We start from the raw sequence: 26,445 nt of genomic DNA, 5'->3' as shown, positions 1-26,445 counted from the left end.
ACATCTTCAGAGCCTGGTCCCTTCTCCACATCTTTGAAACATAAAGAATATCAAAACTGAGAGCATCAATAAGAGACTTTATTCTAAACTATTTTGGTTATGGTGCTGTGTCTTCTTAGTCACTTTTCTATTTCTGGCTAAAGTATCCACAACCTTTAGGTTAAAGGAAAAACGCTTTATTTGGCTTAGAGTTATGTCCAAGATGGGATGGTTCAGAGGGAGAAATGTTCATTACAGCATGGTGCAAAGGGAATGAAGTGTGTTCAACTAATGAAAGCCAGAAAGTGGAGAAGGGAAGATTCAGGGATGAGAATATCTTTCCAGCTCATATCCCCCATGAGCTACTTCCAACCAGGCCCCTAACCTCTAACAGCACATTTAATTGCTCAGCTTATTGATGAGTGAATTCACTGATGATATAGCACCCACACAATTCAACCATCTTTCAAGCACATAAGATTTTTGGAGAACATTTTAGATCTAAACCATAGCATCTACCCTGAGCCAACTTTGTAAGCACCTCCATTCTGATGAAACTTCAAACTTTCACATATGCTTTCTTGTTCTTGATTTTCACTATATGTCTGGTTGAAAGTAGCCAACAGTACTCATGCCACAGCCTAAAAACAGCTTCTTTGAAATATGCTCTACCAGATTAATTAGTCTACCACCCTTTATCTCACTCTCCCATAAAATCTTGAGATATGGGAAAAATTAACAGAAATTTTCAGCCAGGGTATAACACAATGACCTCTACTCCAGCTGTCAGTGGAGTCTTTGTTTAAAATTGAAATCTCCTGAACCTGACTATTGTAATCCCAAATGTCGAGTTTAGTCATCCAAGTATTGTAATGCTCTTTTTAGTTTTTTTTCACAATCCAAAAAGTTATATTTGTAATTTCATTGAGACGTTATTAGAATCCCAGCAAGTTAATTTTAACCTACCAGCACCAATGCAACCCACCACGAGAGTAAAGACACCAAGACATATTCCAAGTTAAGGGCAGCCAAGGGGTCCCAAATCCAGTCCCCCCTTGAGCACATGCAGACAAAGGCTTTGATTCTAGGCTTCTCCCAGAATTTATTATCTTGTGAAGAAGGGGGCCGGCTCAGGGATGAGTGACAGTGAGGCAGGAATTATGAGAGCAATTTGAGCTGGCTGGCCAGGTGCAAGAATGGCATCTCTGTAAACTACAGAGATAAAGATATGCAGAAAGATCAATTTACACAATCCAATCAAGGTAGCAATGGAATTGCTCTTGAGAGGCTATTGCTTTGGTTTCTGATATGTAAACTCCTATGCCCTAGGGAGCCATAGCATTTTTTATCTCATACCCACTGGACATTCCCAGAGCTATTGGCTCTAACATCTCGAGTGCTCATATCCTGTACATATTCTGTATGGAGAACACCTTGTGAGGAAATAGGACTATCTGTTGGCTTTAGAAATTGCATACCAGCACATCAGCTAGCCTTATTTGCAATACTTAGAGCCAATTGAAGAGAAAAGGAAATACCCTAGCCAACTTTTTACATATCATGAAATGAGTCTCCAAATAATCAAAGTCACAGAATTTGTTTTGCATTCAAAGGGACTCACTGGAGTTGTCTCCCACATCTGACCTGAACAATCTTCATTTTCTTATAAGCATCCTGGTCTTCTGAACACTAATCACTATCACACATCAAGCAATGCTCACCGAATTCTGGGAATCCTTTTCCTAACATCTTCAAAATTTCCAAACTCCTCCTGTAAACTAGTTCCAAAGGCTACTAAACCACATGGTCATGGATAATCACAACAAAAATCCAATCTCTCTAGTGTCAATCTATGTTTGCCAATTTTCAGTTGCTAGGTCAAAATACTTGATACCCACTACTTACAGAAGTAGTTTATTTTGATTCACAGTTTCAGTGGATTCAGTCTGTGAAATACTGGCTCCAAGCCAGAAATGCCATGGTCAGGAAGAAGAGCAATAAAACAGGGATCAAAAACAAGAATGTATACCTCCATGTCATGCCCCAGTAACCTGCCTAAATGGATAAACCCACTGATGGGTGCAGTATACCCTTGTTTTAAACATCTTCCAAACACACATGAGACTTTTAGGGGATATTCAGCTCTAAACTATAACATGCTGTATAGCTACAAACTAGCTTTTATTTATTTATTTATTTTCATTTTGGAAGTATTCATGCCTAGAATATTCTTGGCTTCTTAAAAATGCTTAAAATAGTACACAGGTACAGAAAAATATATGTAAAATTATAATGTCTAAATCAATGTATCTTCTGGTATTTGACAATGAAAATGCAAGCATGTCTGACATCACACATAATAGTGTAGACACCAGCTAAATTAGATGTCATATACAAAACTATTTTTAGCCTTGAAAATTTCTTATCCTACAGATACTTAAGTTAGATTTGAATGTGACATTTGAAATCAAATGGCAGCTGTGCCAAATGATTTAGAAAAGTGATTTTGTTGACTCTAAAAAGTGGAATTAACAAATGTTCAAGGTTCTTCCTGAGACTTCGTTCGAGGCACTGAGCTGAGCAGTATTTTGAGCTGTTTTTCACAGGTACGGATAGATGCTGACCTGTGACAGATTTTGTGCATAGCTACAGAAAAGGCAGAAACTGTCAATGTGATGAGTTAAGAGTTTTAAGTATCACTGTGTCCTCTCAGCAGTTAGAAAACCATTCCAGTTTGAGAAGCCTTATAGCTTCAATACCCAACTGCTACTAGGATTTTCACACTTTTAGACTTAGGACCTGGTTGGATACTTAGTTTGAACATCTTTGCCCTTTTAACTCATTCCCTGCTTCTGTCTGATACTTCATGCAGAGATGTAGATAAGCTAAGGAGAAGGTAATTATATTTCCTCATTAATGTCAAATAGGTTAGCCATTTGAGATAAAAGAAATCAGATAACTGGACTAGTGGAATTCATAAATAAATGTAAAATCTAGGTGATTTTTTTCGTAATGTCATGAGAATATCCAGTAGTGGTAAAAACTTTAAGGCCATTTTGCTGGCTGAGGTTACAGTTATGAATTAACTAATGATCTTACTTCAAGAAGTTCGTATTTAAGAAAGGAAAATAGCTCTTAATCAACTAATAGTCTAATTATTTAAATGTAGGGTGACCAAAAACTCATTTTTTCATTAATTTTTGTAAGATAATACAACATGAAATTTAAAAATGACAATTTTATCAAATTTATTCAATATAAGAATCTACTGACTGCAAGGACATGTTCCTGAGAGATGCTCTGCCTGGTCAGTATGAGAACAAACACATTCCTAGAGTGATACTTTATATAAATTGTCAATTGATTAAATAAAGCATGTTGTATATTTTATCATTGAAAGGGTACAAAGTGATTAGATGAAAACAGGATTCCACAAAACCACTAGGGAGGGTTCCAGCATGATTTGCCTGCATCAAGAAGTGTTTTCCAAGGAGATGATGCATAGTGGACAAAATGAATCCAGAGAGAGGAAACAAGTATTTGAGATAGAGGAAATTTGAATTTCCAGGGCCAAATATATGCAAAGATCTTAAGAAGAGGAAGAGTATAGAACAATGATAGTCATTGTGACTAAGGATGAGAAAGTGAGTTCAAAGTGGCATGAAATAGGGATGGAAAGAGAAAGAGCAATGTTAAAAAAAAAATCCAGCTCTTACTAGTGTATCATACAGTCTGGACTTTCCTTTCAAGTCAGGAGAAAGAAATGAGTTAGACCAGGCTGGGTTACATCATAGTAACAACCCTGCCCAGTTTTTGTGATAACACAAGAAAAAATGTTATTCTCTACCCATACTGTATCTGTTCCACACAGCTCTGTGGACCCAAGCAGTGGAGACTCCGCTGTTTAGATCTACACCACCTGCATGGACAGAGAATGCAGAATTGTGCATGGGATCTTCATGGTTTAAGCCATAAAGATGAATGTCTCTTTCTTCATGTTTTATTGACATAACTATGTCTATGGTATGCACTAACTGCAAAAGATCTCTGTAATGTAGGGGAAGAAATGGAATATTGGATAGGTATTATTGTCTACTCCAGAGCAGACATAGAACGGCTATGAACAGGATGGATACCATTCAATTTTCTGAATGGTTTTTGGGTAAACAGCAAGCCTGACTCATACATGTCATTTTTGTTTCAGACTGTGCCAATATTTGATTAATAAATTATGAAATACGGCAGAGTGTGTATCTAGAATAGAAATGAGTTTATAAAATTTTTCAAAACACACGGATGGTCAGAAAGGCAAATACAGTGTATTTTATGTGATCTGTGTTCGTTAAAATTTGTTGAATCATCTTACCAATTGGGATTTTGTTACAGTCTGGGGAGCTACATAGGGATACAGCACAGGCTTTCCCTTCAGTCTTGTGATGTTCAATATTTTAAATCAATAACTTGAATAAGGACTTAGAAACGATGTCACTGTCAATGCAGTTTTCAAATTGATCTAAAATAGTATTAAATGCAAAAGATCATGATGAATTGATGAATGATATAACAAAGCTGATGTATTTTAGTAGGGAAGACTCTACTTAGAGTCCTATTTTAGTGCCACAAGACCAGTTTATTTCACAAAGGCAATCTCAGTCATGTCATTCTGTGGCTGTATTCTGTAGCAACGTGTGTACTGGAGTCCAGGCCCAGGACCACTGGTCTCCCGCTTACAAGTACACAACAGAATAAAACAGACAAAACCTGTTTCAGCTACAAGGAGCACCACCAATGTGGTCAAAGCCCAACAAAAGTCTAAGACCATGAGGCATGATGTCTTTGATTTTTATTAGGTGCACAGCTTGATTGAAGGACCTGCTGGTGGGTTACAGGAAGCAGTGGGAGTAAGCTGTTGATGCAGCCAAGGCTCAAAATTGAAGAACAATTCATTTTTGGGAAATCAGACAGGCTCAAGGCATTAAGGTTAACTGGTAACTTGAGTGTTAACTGGATTACAGAGCTAGACAAAATCTGCACAAGTTCTCATCTGCTGTGTTATCTTGCTTTGAGATGACATTGGTCTCAACTCTGGCTGTTGGCTTAAAGATCAATCTGTCCCTACTCCATCCGGGGGCCTCACCACAAGCCATGTAGGTCTACAACATTCTCTCAAGTTATTTTTAGGCCAATTTATTAATATTAGTTATTACCTGCTCTACTATGTCAAGCTGGACCTCAGCATGTGTGAAGCAAATCATTGCCAATACGATAACCTTCAGTTCAATATGAATGAAAACCACACCAAAAAACTAATGTATCTAAAGATCAAGATAGAGAAAGCCTGCTTCCTGCCCCACCCTTCATGCTGATCAATCCAGAGGTGAGATATTTATAGCAAAATCATCAAACAAAAAACACTAAAGCTAAACAATGCAGAATAGGATTCACAGGTTGTAAACTTAGACCTACAGAAATATAGTTAATTAGATTGGAAAGTAGGCAAAGCGAGAGAAGTTGGGAAGAAGTGTAAAAGTAATTGAAGATAGTTGTAAGACAAATTGGAGCAAGGTCACAAGAGAAAACTGGTGTGGCAAAGGAAGGGAAAATAGAGTGAAATGAGGTGTGGCTGAAGGAAGAGACAGACTTGAGGGGGACAGAGTAGTGATTAGCTTTAATCACGGAACAGCTTTCAAGTAGGAGATGGATGAAAAGTATTTGACCTTAAGGTACAGAACCAGGGCCACTGAATGCAAATTGTAGGGAAGTGGACTGGAGCTCAATATTCTAGCATCCAGCTATGTCAAGAGGAGCAATGAGCTGCCACAGGAGAAAACATATTCCCTGTTGCTGCAAGAGTTCAAGCACAGAAGAAAAAGAACATGCAATATTAATAGGAAACATGAATAGAAATGCTTGCAGGTATTGTGTTAAACCCTAACTTACATTGTCATCCAATATTCACGAAACCCTGTGAGACAGGCATGGTTATTTTGTCTATTTTGTTGATAAGGAAAGAGATTCAGAAAGAGTCAGTGATTTGAAACAACCAGGATTCACTCTCCAGCAGTCTATTGTAGTTGTCTCTGTGAAGGTTTCCTGCTTGGAAAGCAACCCTTTCAGGGAACAGAGGCCTAGGAAGTCACACGGGGGAAGTTTTCTTCAAAAAGGTGTGCATGGTATGCCACACACCTGAAATCTCAGTGCTCTGGGAGGCTGAGGCAGGAGAATGGCAGTCAACTTCAGTCTGGGCAACTTAGTGGCTTGATGAGACCCTGTCTCAATAAAAAAAAAAAAAAGTAAAATAAAATAAAATAAAAAACTGGGCATCTAGCTTAGTGTGAAGCCAATGGACTCAATCGCTGGTAGTTTCCCCTAAGCAAAAAAGAAACTTCTTCAGTTTTTAGACTTCACATAAATAGAAAGACTGGCTCTAGACATGTGAGAAAAGCAAATTAACTTGGAGCAATAAAATATAATCCACTTGAAAATATTCTACAGTGTCTCATTTGGAAAATGCCCCATGGAAGGGTCTCCATAATCTATTGAATTATATTTCCTGTCTAATTAAAGTTTCTGATTAAAACCCCTTACTGTTGGGGTGGCTGCCCAGCACCTCAGGGGGCCTGCTGACTGTTCTCAGAACAGAAAGCCCTGGGACCTTTGCACTGGCTCTCCTATTTGTCCTATTATTTATGAGTGATTTCAGGAATGTTTAATGGTCCATTTCCAGTTTCTGAGTGATTCTAGGAATGGTCAATGGCCTATTTCCAGTTTGCTTAAAGTTGTCTTCTCATGTATGTTCTATGTGCCACATAAAAATACACACCCCTTCTTCCTGAAAATGGTCCCCAAACATGCCCCTTTACTCTGCTCCCCTTTCCTTCCTCTGTAGCATTTAACTGTTAATGTGCTCGTTGTTCCCTTATTTAGTATGATCACTGGTTAGCATCTGGTTTCTATTGTTTTTCAGTCTCAAGGCACAAACATTTTGTTTTTGTTCAGCAGGGCATCAAAGACTCCGTGAAGGTGGCTGGCACTTAGTAGGCAGACAAAAAGTATTCCTGGGATGAAGGCAGAATGTGCTCAGACGTTATCATGGTTTGCTAAAGATTACATTGGAAGACAATTTAGCACAAATATATCCCATCATCCATTCACCTCTTTGACAGATTATCTTGATTAATTACAAAAAGACAACTACGGTCATGGTCATCACAGACTTTTATTTTTCCCTGTTTGTGATATATAGCAGAGGTCAACATAGTTTTTGTTTTGTATTGTTTTGTTTCTTTTGGAGATAGGGTCTTGCCTTTATAATGCAGGCTGACCTTGAGCTCACTGTGTAGCCTAGGCTGGCTTGGAACTTGTGTTGATTCTCTTTTCCAAAACTCTCCACCACTGGGATCAGAGGAGTGCACAACCACACAGGCTAACTGCTTTTTAAAAAAAAGGTCAGATTTGAAATATTTTAGGCTATTCAGGCTGTACACAGGCTATACTCAGCACTGCCGCTGTAATGTGAAAATAGTTACCTACAATATGTAAAGAGAGTGTTCCAATAAAACTTTATTTACATAAAGCAGCATTCAATTGAATTTGGTCCACCATTGGTAGTGTGTGAAACTTAACTCAGTAGTGTCCAGTAATATTAATGTGACTATCACTCTAATTAAGCCAACAAATGTTTATCCTAGGCCTCCTATGTGCCAAAAATAGTTCTGGCTCTGATAAACAAGCCCTTAAGCAAACAAACCATGCTAATCTTACAGATAGCAGCAAGGGAAAAGGCAAGTATGTCATTTATTATGCAGGTAAAACACACGGAACTAAAGAACCCTTTGCTGTCATTCTCTGAGATGTTGTCATAGCAGACTATACGACATAGTAATTCATATGGAAGTATAAAGAAAGTATTCCCTCCTTAGATGACAGAAACAAAAGGTACACACCAAAACAAGACGTATCTAATGGTGGACTAGCTGAAATCAGATAGGAGTGTGGGATCAGTTAAGCAAAAATATAGCCTCATCCTGTCTGAAGTGCTCAGTGTGGCTGTGTCAAAAGCTCAGATCTGTACTTAGAATCTATTTCCTGTTCCGCTATTGACTCCTGCAGTTATGCTCGCTGAATTGATTCCCCTTCCAGGAGTTAGTTTTGCCATCTCTAAGTGAGTAGGTTAGGCTAACGCCAGATTAGCAACCATCAAATCAGTGTTGCTCTCTCCCATGTGTTGTTCTATATCCATGGCCAAGACAGTAGACATTTATCATGGCATATTTTGCTGCAACACCTAGATGGAGCATGAGAATCTCACTCAATGGGAAGTGTCAGGTGACAGGACAAAATCACTAAGCACCAATACTTGAGGTAAAACATTCTTGAGATGTATGGATAAGATGCTCTCCAAAACTCATTTCATTTCTAAAACTAATACATTTAAATACTAAAGTTAGATTCTGGAAAATAGAGACAATAAGCAACCAGGGCATATTTTAGCTTACAAGGTCAGCCCAGAAAATTTTACGAATGTGCACCAAAGGAATTTTCTTTTTTGGGGGAAATCTTTCATCGAAGCATAGTATCTCAAAAGGTATCCACTAAAATTTCTTCTGTCATATTATGAGGTTACTATAAACACATCATAATAGGGGTGGGGAAATATCCAAAAATTGAAGTGCTTCTCTACATGGTGCTTAAATATATTCTATATCTAATAAACAATAAAAACCAGGTGAGGTAGTGATATAGGGGAATGGAACTCCCAAGCTACTATATGTCCAGAATGAGTTAGTGTTGCTTAAAATAGAAGAATCAACCTCAGGAACAATGGAGGTTAATAGCAGAAATATTTATTGAGAGAAAGAAAGCTTCTGTCTGAGAGAGAGAAGCAGAAGGGGTCCCAAGTGGGTTGCCAAAGATTCTATGTTTTCTTGGTGAAAGATTCTTGCCCTAGTATAAATTACTGTACAGTTATGACGGTGGTCTAATGTGACGGAAGGTCAAAGTAGTCACACTTACCACATCCTCCTCCTTCTCCAGCCCTAATTGCAACTCTCTTTCCTGTTTGTGAGCAAAGAGAATTCCAGTCAGTTCCTCATATGTCATCAAAATCCACCAGATGCATCACTTTTGATCAGAAGTCATATAACCCTCAGCCTCCTTGTATCTGGTGAAGGAGACAGCCCAACCACCATGGTTGTGTGCTCCTTTTAATGTCCTCAACTCAGTAAACTTGTTCTTTTTGTTTTGTACTTTTTGCTTCTCTATTGCAATAGAATACTCTAACACTCGGGATTTTTATAGAGTAAAATCATGAGGTGAGGCAGGTCTAAAGTTGGAGAAAACTGGAAACTTGCAAAGCAGATGGGCATGAGGCAGGGCAGAGCTATGGTCAACCAATAAGTTTAATTGTTCAGGTAAAATTGACCTAATCAGGGACAAATGGGGAAGCAAGTCACGTAGCAAACTAGCATTCTTCGTGTATCAATAACTCTTCCTATAGGGGATTGGAATAGTGACTCCTGGCTTCTCAAAGTGATCCAGATTTTATCCCTGTGGATTATATTTAAGGGTGTGGTTGAGCTTGTTTTGCCTTCTGTCCTGAGATCTGGCCCATAGCAAGAGGTGTATCTTCTCCAAGGTCATCAGACTTCTTGTCCTCTGTGCCAGCTTCTTCAAGGGCCTAGCCCTGTCTGACTGCCTATAATATTTCTAACCAGTTCAGCTGCCTGTCTCATTAGCACATTACTATAACCCCACTATTTGGGAGGCTGAAGCAGAAGAATCTAGGTGTTCAAATCCAGCTTGGAGTACCTAGTGAGTTCAAGGCCAGCCTGAAGTACACAATGAGACCCTGTCTAATATATATTTTGCATATATATATGCAAAAGTAAATAAATCGACTAGTAAATACAATGACCACTATAGAAAAGATTGGCACATGATCAGGAATAAGAGAATCTATTTATGAAATAGCTGATATACAAATAAAGTTTAGCACCTGCCATTTTCTTTATTGGCTGTTTAAATTGGCCCAGTGGCAGCCTATAATACTTTCTTGCTCATTTGAATCACCAGTCCCAAGGGAACCTTTTGATCAGCCACACAGTTCCCACTCAGGAAAGTAGGTTGTTTACCAGGACAGTATGCTTTCCGAGAAAGGTAACAGATCAAGGTAAATGGTTGTCTTTAAAACTGGAAGCTTTTTGAAGCAATAAAAAAAAATGAGAGAGAGAGAAAAACAAACAAAAAATCTTTTGTTGTACCCTACCATGGCCTAAAATCAACTTTATTGAGTTTCCATGGGGAGGAGAAAAATTTTGTTTTTGAATTTTACATGCCCTTGAGCTAACAAAACTGTTCTGTAGAAGATCATTCATGAGTTCCTGGAATCTCAGTCTTCTCTCCCACGTATTGTAAGGTGCACTTGGGCCATGGTAGGAGCAAAGAAATTGGACCCTCAGTGGTCACATACACAACATCTGAAGGATGGGAAAATAAATGGGTGTACTCCCCCTTACGCTCACCATTTGGTCTTCAAATGTTCTCTGCCAGTGACTGAATCACAGTGGTCCTTTATCTATGTCCTTCTTCCCTCCTTTGTCCTCTGCCTTCTCTTGTTTCAAAGAGATTACACCCATCCATAATGTCTGTCTTTCAGAGGATGTGCTTTCTATAGCATATTCTGGAGTGAATCCTATACAATGCCAAAGCACTTCTACAAATACTGATCATATTTTCTGGCATAACTTTGGTATGTCAGTCACTAACAAAGTTACTCTTGTTGACCAAAGCTTGGGAAAATGAACAAAAGGTGTAGATACTAGAGGAAAGAAGACTCAGTCCCTTCAAGAGAAGAGCATCGTTTGGAGGGACCTTACTTCTTCTTAGGCTTAGGGTATATCTATCTTGATCTTGGGTCACAAATATATTGGAAGGATAACATCATTTTCCAGGCACTTAGAGCCCAATATCAGCAATAGAATTAGGCTCAGAATGAATTTTTAGTTGGGTTAAATGACTTTTATACTCTTATGCTTACATAGTTCTTTTAGAACTTGATGAAAATTATGAAATTTTTCTTCAGAAAAATGCATGATTTCCTAGAATCCTGTACTGCCTTGAGAACAGGCATAGAGATGGCTGAACTCAAGTTACAGTGGAAGTTTAAGAACTCTTTTGGTAAGACATCTTGTATGACATCCAAAAGAGTTGCATTTATGTGATATTATCACCATGCTGTGTGATCTAGATTATAAAAATGAAGTGAGGGTTCCTCTAGTTCCATAAGTGAGGTATTAATACAAGTCCCTTATTCCTAAAATTAAGGTGTCCATAGACTTCATTCCTTTCTAGGACCTGGAGAGGAGAATCATGTCCTTGATCATTAACACTGTTGTGGTCATGGAACTGCAATTCCTGTTTCCTTGCTGTCAAATGAGTGTTATACTACTTCTAGAAGTCACACTGACACATCAGCTCATGAGTTCTTATCTCATTTTTGAAACTAGATTCTCGGGCTTCAAGATCTTCTCCAGACTTTCTTCTAATGCACTCAGACTGAAGCTTCACTGGTTCACATTTAAGGACCCTTGCCATGATCTTGGGTCTGTCTTCATAATCTGGGATCATCCCTCCATTTCAAAGTTGACTGGTAACCTTTATTCTATCTGCAACTTTAATTGACTTTTCCCAATATCAAAGATTGGAACATGGACATCTTGTGTTGAGAAAAGGGATGAAACATTATTCTGTTTAATCACATCTCTCAATGATTTTATTTTATTAAGCAACAGAGAAAAAAAACCCTTGAGGATTTGCTTTAGCTAGAATGACCTCAATCAATACTAGTGTGGAATGCTCACAACAATAATAGATAGAATTGTTAACAAGGGAACTTAAAATGGGTATAGTAATTATTTCTGCAGGACTGACCCCACAGGGGCAAGCATTGAGTGCCTGTTGTAAACAAGGTTTTTCAGAGCACTTAAAAGGCCACCAATAATTGGAGAGCATAACTTTATACCTGCAGGACGAATAAAAACCAACTAGCCTCGGGTTAGATGAATGAAACTTTCCAGAAATAGCTTCACATGTGAACTGTAAGTCTTAAGGAGCTCAGAGAAATGAAGATGTAAGAAGATTACCTTAGATAAACTCAAAATATAGTTCTGATGATGACAAAGATACCGTTGTCAAATATCAATGGGAAGAAATTGAATAAGATTGTTTTCTAAAATGTATCAATGTAAAAGTGATAATTCAAATTTAAAATGTGGTTTTACAGAAATAATTTAAAATGCATATATATTTAAATTTAACATACTCTTAAAATTACAAGTAGGCAATTCATTCTTATATTTTAAAATTGAAGTAGCCAAATAATTCAGAAATTTAAAAAATGAACACATCATTTGAAAACATGAATTCACTTTATGCTTAGGATTATCTTAATTGCCGTATCTAGTTATAACAGAATGAAACTTGTGATCTTAATTACCTTTCTAGCTTACCTTTGGCTTTAAAAAAAGCAACCATACTAAAATGTTTATCGACAGAAATTCCCTTCAGATACAAGATTGAAGGTATTAAAATAATTGTGTTAATGTTCCACTTAGGATATGGTATTATGAAAGAAAAATCATAAACAGAACAATTCAAACCAGATTCTCTTGTTCTTTTGTATTAGAACAAAAATTCTGTCAAAAACTTAGACAAGTTTTAATAGCTACAAAAGTAGAAGACACACTGGATAGTAAAATCTAAAATTAATATTTCACTCCTTGATCTCCAAACCTTCTCCCCAAATTCATCAGTGTTACAATCTTTTGTCCAAACCAAAATTCAGAAGAAAAAGTGTTCAAAAAAGTTGGGTGATATGATATTACTGGATTGCATTTGAGGACATAGCTATCTGCAATTAGAGGAGAGAGGTGTGTTGCTGGAAGTCACGGGATAAAACAAACCAGAAGGGCTTGCTTGGAAGCAGAGCACAGTGGTACATAACTGTAATGCCAGCACCTGGGTAAAGCAGGAGGGTTCTCATTAGGGTCAATGAGAAAGCTAAAGACAGTGAAAATGACATTTTAAAAAAGTCTTCACAGAAATAATGGCAGAAGATCTCCCAAGTGTGGATAATGAATTTTGCATGCAAATAAATAAAGTGTATAGAAAGTCAAACAGCCATTACAAAAATAAAACTACACCAGAAATATAAAAGTCAAGATCCCAAAAATTCAGCATGAAAACAGAACATGAAAAGCTGTTAGAGAAAAGAAACACATCGCCTATCAAGGAAAGCCCTTCAGAATCATGGCAGATTTCTCAACACAAACCTTCAAGTCAAGAAGAGCTTAGAGCAAAGTATTTCAAGTCCTGGAAGAAAATAAATTCCAACCCAGACTGATGTATCCTGTAAGACTATCTTTCAAAGTTAATGAAAAATAAGATACTTCCATGAAATTGAACAAATGAAAAAATTAATGATCACCAAACCAACCATAGAAAGGGTACTGAAAAATATTCTAGACAGAGATAAAAATGTCCACATTCCTGGAACAACAGCGGAAAGAAATCACCAGGCAGGGAAAGCAGTTAAACACAGAGAAAAAGTAGGGAACCAACAGCAGAATGATAGCATGAGAAAGACAAGCCAATATCATATCAGTTATAACTGTCAATTTAAAAGGCCTCAAATCACCAATCAAAAGAAACATACTGAAAGAATGAATCAAGAAACAATACGTCAACTCTATGCTGTATACAAAAAACACATTTAACTCAAGAAAATTCATAGTCAAAGTCAGAGGATAGAAAACAATATCCCATGAAACAGAAACACCTCCCCCAAAACAGCAAGGGTAATTATTCCATTTGCAGACAATGTAAACTTCAAACCAAAAATGAACAAAAGAGATAAATAAGGTCACATGTTAGGGGAAAGTTTCAAGAAGATGAGATAACAATCAGAAGTATGCATGCACCAAATATGGGAGCATAAGCCAATTATTAATACATATGAAAAATCAAGTAAGTTTTCATCATTGCCATGAAGAGATAGATGAACTAGACAAAAAAAATCAGCAAAGAAATAGTAGGACTGAACCAAACTTGTGAACAATGGATTTAATAGATGTCTTCAGAATATTCTACACAATACCATTAGAATACACATTCTTCCAAGCTACACAAGGGTCATTCCCTAAAACAGACCATATACCAGCCCATAGGACATGCTTAAGGAATTGAAATCATTCCATGCATATTATGTGACTACAGTACAATAAATTGGAAATTAATGGCAAAAGAAACCATAACAACTATAAACACATGAAAACTAAATATCACCTTCCTAAACAACCAGGGGATAAAAGATGGGATTAAAGAAGAAATTAAAGAATATCTACAGCTAGACAAGAATGCAGACACAACATACTTAAACTGATGGGAACACAATGAAGGCAGTCCTAAGAGGAAAATTTGTAACATTGAATTCCTATATCAAGAAAAGATGATGAACTCACATAAACAACCTAATATTGCACCTTAAGCTTCTTGAAAAAGAAAATCAAGATGAGCTCAAAGCCCACACAAGGGAGAAAATTATAAATAGCAGAACTGAAGTTAACGCAAAGGAGACTAAGAAAACAACACAAAGAATTAATAAATTGAAGAGCTGGTTTTTGAAAGAATAAATTAAATTGATAAACCCCTAGCAGGCCTTATCAAAACAGGAAATAAAATACTCAAATTAATTCAATAAGGAATGAAATGGTAAAATCTCTACAGATCCTATGAATGTGGAAGATCATCAATAGCTACTTTCAAAATATTTACTCACAGAAGATAGAAAACAAGAAATTGACAGATTCTTAGCAATGAATGAATTGCAAAAGCTGAACTAAGAAGATACAAAATTTCTAAATAACCCAATACCAGTTAATGAAATTGAAAATGTAAATAAATACTTATCAACAAAGAAAAGCCCAGGTCCTGATGGATTCACAACTGAATTCTACAAGAAATTTACAGAAGATTTAATGACAATACTTCTCAAACTATTTAATGAAATTGCTAAAGAAATAATACTCCCTAACTTGTTCCTGGAGGCAAGTATTACACTTGCCTAAAATCAGAGAAAGACTCAACCTAAAAAAGAGAACTACAAGCCAATCTCTCTAATGAATATAGATACAAAAATCTTCAATAAAATACTACCAAAACAAATGCAGCAAATCATCGAGAAGATTATTCACCATGACCAAGTGGGATTCATCCCAGAAATTTAGGGATGGCTCAACATAATGCGAGTCAATGTGCACAGTACTTTATATCAGTAAAGCCACTGACAAAATTCACATGATCATCTCAATAAATGCAGAAAAAACATGATGATGAAGTCCAACACTCATTCATGATAAAAAACCCTATGGAAAATCAGAATAGATGATCTTTATTTCAGTCTGATAAAAGCCATCTATGACAAACCAAGAGCCAACCTCATGCTAAATGGACAAAAACTGAAAACCTTCACTCTAAAATCAAAAACAAGACAAGGATGTCCACTATCACCACTTTTATTCAACATAGTTCCTAAAATGTTAGCAAGAGCAATTAGACAAGAGAAAGAGATTTTAAAAAATAAGAATAGGAAAGGAAGAATTTAAAATATTATTATTCATAGATGACATGATATTCTACATAGAAAACCTCCAAAACTCCACCAAATGACTTCTAGATGTAATAACCAGATTTAGTAATGTAGCTGGGCAGAAAGTCAGCACTCAAAAATCAATAGCATACCTGTACACAAGTAACAAACTCACTAAGAGAGAAATAAGAGAAACCACATCCTTCACAATAGCATCCAAAAACTGAAGCTTAGGAATCAATCTAACAAAGCAAATAAAGTGCTACGGATTTAGCTTAGTGGTGCAGTGTCGAGTGTCTGCCTGGAAAGTACATGGGCCTGAGATCCATCCTCAGTACACCTTCCAAAAAAAAAAAAAAAAAAAAAAAAAAGTAAAAGATCTGTACATTGAAAATTAGAGTACTCTGAAAAAGGAGAACAAAGAGGACTTCAGAAAATGAAAAAAGCTATCCCTTGATTTTGGATAGGAACAATCAACATAGTGAAAATTGACATACTCTCAAAATTGACATAAAGATAATGCAATCACAATCAAAATATTATTATCATATCTCAAAGAACTAGAGAAAATCTTCCTAAAATTAATTTGGAACCAAAAGAGACCTAGAATAGCAAAAGCAATTCTGGCAACCAAAGCAAGACAGGAGACATCACAATCCCTGCCTGACTTGAAATTATATTACAAAGCTACCATGATAAAATCAGCATGATACTGGGAAAAACAAGACCTGAGGTTCATGGCACAAATTATAAGATGCTGACACAACTACAAACACTCAGCAAACTTATCTTTGGCCTAGGGTCACAACACGTCAACTGTAAGATAAATGGCTTGTTTTAGAAACGATGCTGGAAAAACAGACTGTCTACATGCCAAAGACTAAGCATAGATACTTGTCTATCACCATGTACTAAAGTCAAAATAGAGATCAAAGATCTAAATATTAAAATAGAAACAATAAATCTACTAGATGAGAAAGAAAAAAGTCTTGAAGACATAGGTGTAGGAAGAGAGTTACATGAACAAAATACAAACTGCACAGGAAGTACTTCAAAGAATCAACAACTGGGATCTCATTTAAAAAACTTATGCATTTCAAAAGAAATAACTAAAAGAGTGAAAAGAAAACCTACAGATTGGAAAAAAAAATTGCCAATTGTCGGTGTCGATCCCGGCCGGCAGGAAAAAACACACGACACGAGTAGTCGGCGGATAGCCTCTGATTTATTTTCTCTCTCCGTACGCCCTGTTCCGGGATCTCGGATCCCGCCTGAGGGAAGCCTCCTCTGGTCCGTTCCCTACGGCTCCTTGTGTGCTTCTCTCAGCAGTCCCTCTTCTTGGTGTGTGTTCTCGCCCCAGGGGTGGTGTCAGCATATATATGGACACATCGACCAATCACATCAAAGTAGGCAAGACGAGCTGATTGGCCAGCGTCAGCTGTTGCTGGGCAGACTAGCTTACAGGGCGTGTTGTTTACTAGCTAGGGAGCAGGAAATGGGCGCCATCTTGGCATACTCGATGGGAGGGGTAATCTAGCTCAGGCTTCACTCCTCACCACAGGCCTCATATCACTCGGTCGACGGGAGGGGCAATCTAGCTCAGGCTTCACTCCTCACCACAGGCCTCATATCACTCGGTCGACGGGAGGGGCAATCTAGCTCAGGCTTCACTCCTCACCACAGGCCTCATATCACTCGGTCGAGCTCCCAACATCTCCCCCTTCTTTATTTATTAAGATAGTGTGGTCTGTGGGTCCATGTGAGGTGTCTGGGAGTGGGCCTATTTTGCAGGCCGAGGCATGAGAGAATGTAGAGGTCTATACCCTGCTGTGCATCACCTTGTCTCGTACATATCCTTGCGCCAGGACCATGCTCAAGGTGAGTGGTTCATTTTTTCGCAGGGCCAGGCTTTTGTGAACCGAACCTGGATGCATATAGACATTTATTCCTGCCTTCCCCTCAACCCTCGAGGCGGATGGCACTGCAGTACCCTTGGTCTCGCATCTCAATGCCATAACTCTCACTCCCTAGAGGACCCTCGGAGTAGAGCCTGTCTTAGGTTGATCAGGAGAACTTTTCCCGTCTTACCCGTCGTTGGCTTGCCCACTCAACTCTTAAAGCTTATATCTTGGGGGAGACACGGAGGGGTCAGCCGAGTGACATTTGAGGAACCGCGTAATTACTAATTACCAACCATAATCCCCGTTCACTACAATCACTAATTACTATTTTCTAATTATCAATGGGAACACGCCTTAAGCGTGGGGTCCTTCTAGTCTAAGTTCGCAGCCGCGACGGGGAAGGAGACGTACGTAATAATACTAGAACATCCGTAAGAATAATGGCGAGGGCAGCCACGTACTGGTTAAAGGAGCCGTGCCTTTCTAGCCTGAGCCCAGAAAACGCTAGGTGTGGAATCCCCTTGACTCTGGGCCAGCAACATCATCAATGTCATATGTGTCTTTTGGGTCGCCCTTATCGACCGCAGGCACCTAAGAGTCACGAGAGTGACAATCACAAGAGCAAGAATGATCCCATACGCAAGAAGTGACGAAGGTTTGAAGAAGGAGCCTATCTGGCTTAGGACATCATCAAAAAAGGAGGCTGTAAGTATAGGCACCTCTATCTGATCTAGCTGCCGGATAGTCATATCCAGGCGCACGCTAGCGTTCCAAAAGGAAGAATTATAGGTGGTGAGAACATAATCCTGAAATTGCCTGTAAGCCGAACGGTTGACCTGGATGGGGGTAACGCACAACTGGGTGAATGCCCATCTGGCGTCACATAAATTGTTAGCCACCTCCCAGAGTCCCTGGACTTCCTGAGCGATTAGGTCGATCTGCTGCTGTAACGCCATTATGGCGTTGTGCTGGAGGAGGTTGACTTCTTGTTGCTCTCTCAGCGCCAGGGAGGTGGTGTCCGTAAGATTGGTAAAGGCCTGAGCCGTCAGCGTAGACTGGGTCAGAGCAACGGCAGCCGTCACAGCCGTCGCAGTCAGAGTCACGAACAGTGCTGTCAGGGCCGCTGTGATCCCAAAATCTCTCTTACGTCTGAGCATGGGTAGTTGGTCCTGCTGATAGACGGGATGAACCCAAACAGATTCGTTAAAGGGAACCCACATCAGTGGGGGTCGAAGAGCCAACATAGCATACGGGAAAGACCCATTCCAGCAGTTCCCTGTAAAGCATGGTTGGTTACTGCACTTAAAGGAGATGTCAGCAGAGAATACCCATAAGTAGGGCGGTTTTACGCATGCAGCCTCAGAATTAAGGGTGACATTGGTGGTTCTATTAGAGGCAGAAGCGTTAATAGCGAGCATGGGTCTTAAGTCCATGCAGGCTCCGGTGGAGAGGCACAACCAATTTTCATTAAGGGGGAAGGGGAAGCTTATTGCCCACTTGTTGTTCACTCTCAGGTAGGACTCCCACCAGGTCAACGCGAATATGTTGTTACTACCGGATGGAGGAGAGAACCGGGACCACCAAGACATGTTTAGATGAGTCACTCCCACGCCGTCGACAGTACAGGGCTGCCATGAAAGTTGTGACAGGTCCACCATCTGTCTTTTTTGGCTTGGGGACACACGGTATGGGCATGTGGGGAAATCGGGACGGGTGTGCATGGCTGCTCGGGGTTTGCAGGTTGAGTTAAAAGTGATGACTCCGCCGCTAAGTGTGCCAGCTTTAAAACATCCAGGCGAATGCAGGGATGGGACAGACAACCTCACCGTCAGGGAGGTATTGTACCATTTTACAAGGAGGGGCAGGAAGCTAACGCAGGATCCCCGGTGACACGAGGGGTTACTATTAGTGGAAAAAATGACCACGTCATTGGTGATGGGAAGGTCAAAACGTATGGGTCTGATGGTTAACGGTATATCTGGTATGCAAGGCAATCTGGCGGAGCAGTTTTTTGCATACAACTTTGGGAGAGAGGGGGCTGTGGTGGAGATAGCGGCTAGCGCTGGCGGATGATGTATTGCTGCCCACACCAAGTCTGCTCCTATTTCAGTAGTGGTGGTGAGCATCAAAACCAGAAGGAAGGGGGCTGCCGGAAGGCGGCGTGGCCTAGCCACTCTGGCTGCACCGTACCCTAAAAGAGAGCCAATTACTATCGAGAGCATAATCATTACTGTGTCCCATAAGTCATACGGTATTCCTCGGTCGAGCAGCAATATCCTGGTCGGACCGATCTTGATTAGGCTGTCCGCTGCCGTTGAGTTTTGGAGTGTCTCCTGCATTATGTTTCGTTGGATTCGCCACACGCGTCAGCCGTTCTGGGACCCACAATGGTTCTCGTCCTGGTTCCTGCGGGAAAACACAAACCGCACCTCGGTTCCAGCTAACTACTGGATCCGGGCCCATCCATTGTCCCGTCAGGACATCTTTCTATTTCACCCATCCCCTATTGCCAGGAGATGGATTACAATGTTCCATGGCCGGGGAGTGATTGTTGTTATTCAGGTTCAGAAAATTGTATGTGAACAGTGCCATGGAGAGCCGTGCCTTTGGGGGCAGGCCCTGACTTATTCCCCCTTTTTGTTTTTGTAGAATATCTTTAAGGCTCCTATGAGCCCTTTCAATAATTCCTTGACCTTGGGGATTGTATGGGATGCCATGTTTTAATTGTACCCCCATTTTTTCACAGAACTCATTAAAGGCTCTGCTTGTATAAGCTGGTCCATTATCAGTTTTTAATATTTTTGGTTTGTCCCATGCGGCCCAAGCTGTCAGGCAATGATTGATTACATGAGACACCTTTTCGCCAGTTTCAGCAGTCGCAAATATAATATGAGAGCAGGTGTCCGTAGAGACATGAACATATTTAAGAGATCCGAATTCTATCATATGTGTGACATCCATTTGCCAAGTGTCGCCAGGAATCAATCCCCTGGGGTTAACTCCCGTTGATACGACGGGTGTGTATGTGGCGCAAGAGCCGCATAACCGTACGATGTCCCGCGCGTCAGCCCTGGAAATGTGGTACTGGTTGGCTAACGTCCTGGCGTTGACATGAAATCTGTCATGAAACAGACGGGCTTGTTCTATTGAAGATAACATATTGAGTATCCACAACGGGCGAGTGGCTACGTCAGCTGCCGCATTGCCCTGTACCATGGGCCCTGGCAGGCGCGTATGTGCTCTTATGTGAGTGATGTATATTTTGTTGTGTCTATTTATCAGCAGAGTCTGGATAGACAAAAACAAATTAGTCACTTTGGAGGTTGGCTTAATCGGGCCCGCAGTCTCAAGGACCTGCATGGCATTAACAACGTATTTTGAATCAGAAACAATATTAAGGGCCCCTGGGAACTTCTCGAGGACGGTTTGTACAATTTGTAACTCTACCACCTGTGGTTGATCTGGTTCAAATTGTATGCTGATCGGAGGCATACCTGAGACCACATAAGCCCCTATCCCGGTTTTTGACCCGTCCGTATAGATCGTTGTTGCAGGAGTAAGTGGTGTGGACGCGGTGATTTTTGGAAATATCACCGGATGTTGAGTAACAAACTGTAGTATGGGGTCCTTGGGGAACTGATTGTCTATCTCCCCAAGAAAAACACATCTCAGGATGGCCCAAGTGTCTATGCAAGCAGTCAGGATTTTTATTTGAGAAGCGGTATAAGGCATCCGAATAGCGTGAGGCGTGGAGCCAAAATGCTGGATGGCTCTACCATGTGCCTCCAGAGCCAGGGAAGCAACTGTTTCCGGGTAGTGTTCAATAATCTTGGCAGGTGAAACCTTAGGGTGCACCCACAGAAGTGGTCCTTTCTGCCAAATCACTGCCGTGGGCTGAGAACTGGTCTGCAACAAGCAGACCTCAAAAGGCTGTTCTGGGTCAATTCTCTGTAATGTAGCTTTGCTTAGGGCCTCTTCTATCTTTTTTAGAGCAACTCTGGCTTTTGGGGTGAACTCTCTAGGGGAGGCAATATCCGGATCTCCTCTCAGGAGATCAAACAGGGGCTTTAAGTCCGAATTAGGGATGTGCAAGTAAGGTCTGATCCAATTTATATCTCCCAATAACTTTTGCATGTCATTTAGGGTTGTAAGATTATCTGTTCTGATGGTCACCTTCTGTGGAGAAATCGATGTAGGGGAGACTTTGGTACCCAAGTAGGTTACTATGTCTCCTCCCTGAATCTTGTCAGGGGCAATATGTAAATTGGCCTTTTTTAGGGCCTTGACCAGTTGGCCTAGCATGTCCTCTAACCTATTTACATCTTTTGCACTGATCAGCAGATCATCCATGTAATGAATACACCTAACTCTGGGGAAGGCCTCGCGTAGGGGGGCCAGTAGAGAATCAAGGTAAATCTGACACATGGTGGGACTGTTGGCCATACCCTGGGGTAATGTAACCCACTCGTATCTCTGATCAGGACTTTCTTGGTTAATGGTGGGTAGGGTAAAGGCGAATCTGTGGGTGTCCTCTGGATGCAGGGGGATTGAGAAAAAACAGTCTCTAAGATCTATGGCATAGACTGGCCAGGACCGAGGGATGGCTGAGAGGGCTGGTAGTCCCCTCTGGATCGCCCCCAGGGGCTGCATCTGTGAGTTGACAGCCCTCAGATCATGGAGCAGCCTCCACTTGCCTGATTTTTTCCTGATAACAAAGACAGGGGTATTCCAAGGGGAGGTTGACGGCTTTACGTGTCCCGCCTGAAACTGGGTTTTGACTATCTCAGTTAATGCTAAAAGCTTCTCCTTGGGTAAGGGCCACTGAGGCACCCAAACTGGATTTTGAGATTTCTAGGTGATCTTAATTGGAGCGGGCAGGAGAAGTTTCTCAGTGACCCCTAGGAAAAACCCAACCCGTGTCTACCTTCCCTTTTTTCTACAGGTACGGGGGATGTCCGGCCCTGCAGGGCTGCGCCCAGGCCCTTGCCGGGGACATATCCCTGATTTTTGAGTATCCCTTTGGCTTGGGGAGAGCAGGTGGATGTAAGAGTGACATCCATCTGGGTGAGAACGTCTCTTCCCCACAAGGATACTGGCAGCTGCAAGACAAAAGGTTGAAAATGTCCTCGGTGACCTTCCTCATCACCCCAAGGCAGGGTCACGGCACTAACCTGGGGGGCAGCCACTATCCCCAATCCTTGGAGTGTGTTGTCAGCTGTGTTGGTAGGCCAACTAGGGGGCCAGTCTTTCTTGGAGACGATGGAACGGTCTGCCCCTGTATCTAGGAGTCCTGTTATCTTTTTTCCGTTAATCTTGAGCGATAGCATGGGCCTTTTATCAAGAGTCATATGAAGCCCTTCAAAAATTTCCTTAGAGGAGCCAAGTCCCTGACCCCCTCTAACCCGTTGACCGGACCGGGGTCTCTCATGGAGACTGGGGAACAGTAAAAGTTGTGCTATCTTATCCCCTTTATCAATTACTATGGTCCCTATATGAGATTGTACCATGATTTTGATGTTTCCTAAATAATCTGGGTCTACAACTCCAGGGATCACGGTAAGGCCCCGGAGGGCTGTGGAGGACTGTCCAATCACTAAACCAACTAGCTTGTCGGGTAGTGGTCCTTTGGAGGTGGTTTCAACCACCTGAACGCCCATATCGGGTGTTAATAGGAGTCTGGAGGCGACACAGAGGTCCACGCCTGCTGGCCCGGGGGTGGCCCCTGTGGGGGGGTGCCATCTTGTGTTGTCCTGTCTAGGGAGTGGGGGCCCGTCCGTAAGGAGGGCCCCCTCTGGCCGTTTTTTGGCTCCGTAGTCTCCCTGCCACTAATACGGTTCCCCTGGGCATCAAAAATAGATCTGCAATCTTTTGCTTTGTGAGAACCTTTACCGCACCTTTCGCAGGTTCCCGTTCGTCTGTCTGATTTCTGTCTCTTGGATATAAACTCCCCCTGTCCGGTCTTGGGGCAGTTTTTTCTTATATGGCTGGGATCCCCACACTGGAAACATCCCCTGGGCTTACCAGGGTGATTGGTCTTCTGAGGCCCTGTCTGTTGTAAGGCGGCGGCTAAAAGGGCAGCCACGCCTGAGTTGGATAATGGCCCCCCTATTTCTCTACAAATTTTAATCCACGCCTCTATGTTTTTACCTTTATGGGGTGCTATGGCTGCCCTGCAGTCCTTGGTGCACTGTTCGAAGATTAACTGTTTAATAAGAGGAGCAGCAGCACTCGGATCTGAAAAGAGTCTGTCAGCTGCCTCCTGCATTCTGGCCACAAAATCCACAAAAGGTTCTGTGTTGCCCTGAACAATTTTAGAGAGGCATTGTGAGGCCACCCCTGTGTTGTTTACCTGCTTCCAGGCGCGGATGCCTATGTTATGTATCTGTTCATACACATTTGGAGGGAATCTAGTTTGATCTTGAGCGTACTGACCCTTACCCATAAGCATATCCTCATTTTGCCCCCTATGGCCCCTAGCCGCATTTTTTTCAGCCTGTTCGGCGGCAAACTCAGTATACCAGGCGCGCCAATCCAGAAAAGCCCCGGGGGCCAGGCAGGCTTTAGCCAGTTGGGTCCAATCACTGGGCGTCAGAAAGCCACCGGCAGACAAATTCTCCAACATAGTTATAGTGTAAGGAGCAGTAGGGCCAAATGTGGCAACCGCATTTTTAAGCTCCTTAATTTGCTTGATCTCCAGTGGTTCCCAGTAATTGGGTCCTTGGCCTTGCGCTAGGAGCACCGGATAAAGCCCACATTGTTCATACTCATTCGCCCCTTGAGGAATCTGTTCCATTCTAAATGTCCATCTACGAAAATACCTTCCCTGGGACCTTGGCATTTTTTCACAGGGTGGTGCCTCCCCATGAGATGTCTGTCCCTCCCTATCACAAAATTGTATCTCTTTGTAACATGGCCGACCAGTCTTTGGGGCACAAGATGGCGGGTCGCCAGGCAGACAAGATGGTGGCCCTACATGTGACAACGGTCCAGGCCACTCCCTCCATGGGGGGGGGTGACGGAGGATGGCCCCAGGCCGCCATCTCACCACAGGAACCGGTGTTTGGGACCTCCCAGGGTTGCGCGGAAGGCTCTACGGCTTTCCGTTGGGGAGTGCTCAGGAGTTTCCTTCCCTTCTCTAGGTCTGTCTGCATCTTGACTAGGTCTCTATGTAAAGCTGCAAAGGGATTAGGGGGGTCACTTGCCTCATTGTCCTCACCTTCCGAGGTATCTGAGCCCGAGGAATCCGAGGCAGGGGGTACCTCTCTCTTGCCTCGCTCTCGCGAGCGCCTCCGCACGCTCCCTGCGACGGACCCCTCTCGGGAGGACTCCGAACGGGCCCCTTCAAAAGCTCGGCGGGCCTGAGAGAGCCCATCTGCGCTATCCTTAGCCCCATTCCTCTCCCCTTTGAGGCATGAATGAATCATCTCCCAGAGCGGCCGAACCGAAAGTGGGAGTCGGCGCTCCTCTTCTGCTCTTTCTAAATCCTTACCTAATTTCTCCCAGCAAGGTAGGGACAAGTGCCCCGTCGGCAGGAACCAGGGTGCCGCCTCATCTACTTGTTGGAGAAACTCCGTAAGTGTCTTGGAGCTCATTGATATACCTGAAATCTTGAGCAGGTCTTTCACCGCTCTTACCAGTGACTTGGAACTCTTAGTGGGTAAGTTGCCCATGCCTGTCACTGAGGAGTCCGTTCTCACCGTGTGAGGCTAACCTGCCACATACACGTGAGCTTGAGGGGAGTCTAAAAAGCCCTGTAGGTGCGCGCCACCCAGAGCCCAGGTTTATCCCCTACTCACCTGTCCTGCAGAGCAATACTGGAGCGTCGTCCGCCTCGCCTCGGGGGTGATCAGTTCCCCGTACGGGCCACCAAATGTCGGTGTCGATCCCGGCCGGCAGGAAAAAACACACGACACGAGTAGTCGGCGGATAGCCTCTGATTTATTTTCTCTCTCCGTACGCCCTGTTCCGGGATCTCGGATCCCGCCTGAGGGAAGCCTCCTCTGGTCCGTTCCCTACGGCTCCTTGTGTGCTTCTCTCAGCAGTCCCTCTTCTTGGTGTGTGTTCTCGCCCCAGGGGTGGTGTCAGCATATATATGGACACATCGACCAATCACATCAAAGTAGGCAAGACGAGCTGATTGGCCAGCGTCAGCTGTTGCTGGGCAGACTAGCTTACAGGGCGTGTTGTTTACTAGCTAGGGAGCAGGAAATGGGCGCCATCTTGGCATACTCGATGGGAGGGGTAATCTAGCTCAGGCTTCACTCCTCACCACAGGCCTCATATCACTCGGTCGACGGGAGGGGCAATCTAGCTCAGGCTTCACTCCTCACCACAGGCCTCATATCACTCGGTCGACGGGAGGGGCAATCTAGCTCAGGCTTCACTCCTCACCACAGGCCTCATATCACTCGGTCGAGCTCCCAACAGCCAATTGTCCCTCAGACAAAGGATTTCTATCCAGAATATATAAAGGATTGAAAAAATTAGGCCCTCCAAAATCAGAGACCCAGTCCACAAAAATGGGCATCTGATATGAACACATTTCTCAGATGAATAAATACAAATGAAAAATAAATATACGAAAAAATGTTCAACATCATTGGTCATTTGAGATATGCAAATTAAACAGTACTGAGATTCCATCTCACTCAAGAAAGAATGGTTCTCATCAAGAAATCAACCAATCACAACTGCTGGAGGGACTGCCAGGAAAAAGGAACTCTTCTCCACTGTTGATGGGAGTGTAGACTGTTACAATCACTGTGAAAATTAGTATAGAGATCCCTCAGAAATCTATGATTAGAGTTCCCATTTGACCCAGCTATTCCCTTGCTGAATATTATCCTAGAATAATTAAAAACATCATAAAATATCACATCATAAAATACATCATAAAACATCATAAAATACCATATCATA

General features: G+C 41.8%; 1 protein-coding gene across 1 annotated transcript; it reads right to left on the bottom strand.

The window, feature by feature from the left end:
- Positions 1–16,826: 16,826 nt before the first annotated feature.
- On the bottom strand, positions 16,827–25,942 carry LOC106028439 (uncharacterized). Its single transcript, XM_013156308.3, has 2 exons — positions 25,323–25,942; positions 16,827–19,932 (listed from the first exon to the last, which is right to left on the bottom strand). Exon 2 carries the CDS (start codon positions 19,863–19,865, stop codon positions 17,991–17,993), a length of 1,875 nt encoding a protein of 624 aa, XP_013011762.2. The 5' UTR covers positions 19,866–19,932; positions 25,323–25,942; the 3' UTR covers positions 16,827–17,990.
- Positions 25,943–26,445: the final 503 nt, after the last annotated feature.

The sequence above is a fragment of the Cavia porcellus genome, unplaced genomic scaffold, assembly GCF_034190915.1.
Source record: "Cavia porcellus strain 051 isolate PalLab524CR breed Dunkin Hartley unplaced genomic scaffold, mCavPor4.1 scaffold_13, whole genome shotgun sequence".
Taxonomy (NCBI): Eukaryota; Metazoa; Chordata; class Mammalia; order Rodentia; family Caviidae; genus Cavia; species Cavia porcellus.
The sequence above is the reverse complement of the archived record's forward strand: the minus strand, read 5'-3'. Positions and strand labels throughout refer to the sequence as shown.

Coding starts and splice junctions, on each gene's coding strand:
- LOC106028439 (XM_013156308.3), bottom strand. CDS start 19,865: ATGCAGGAGACACTCCAAAACTCAACGGCAGCGGACAGCCTAATCAAG.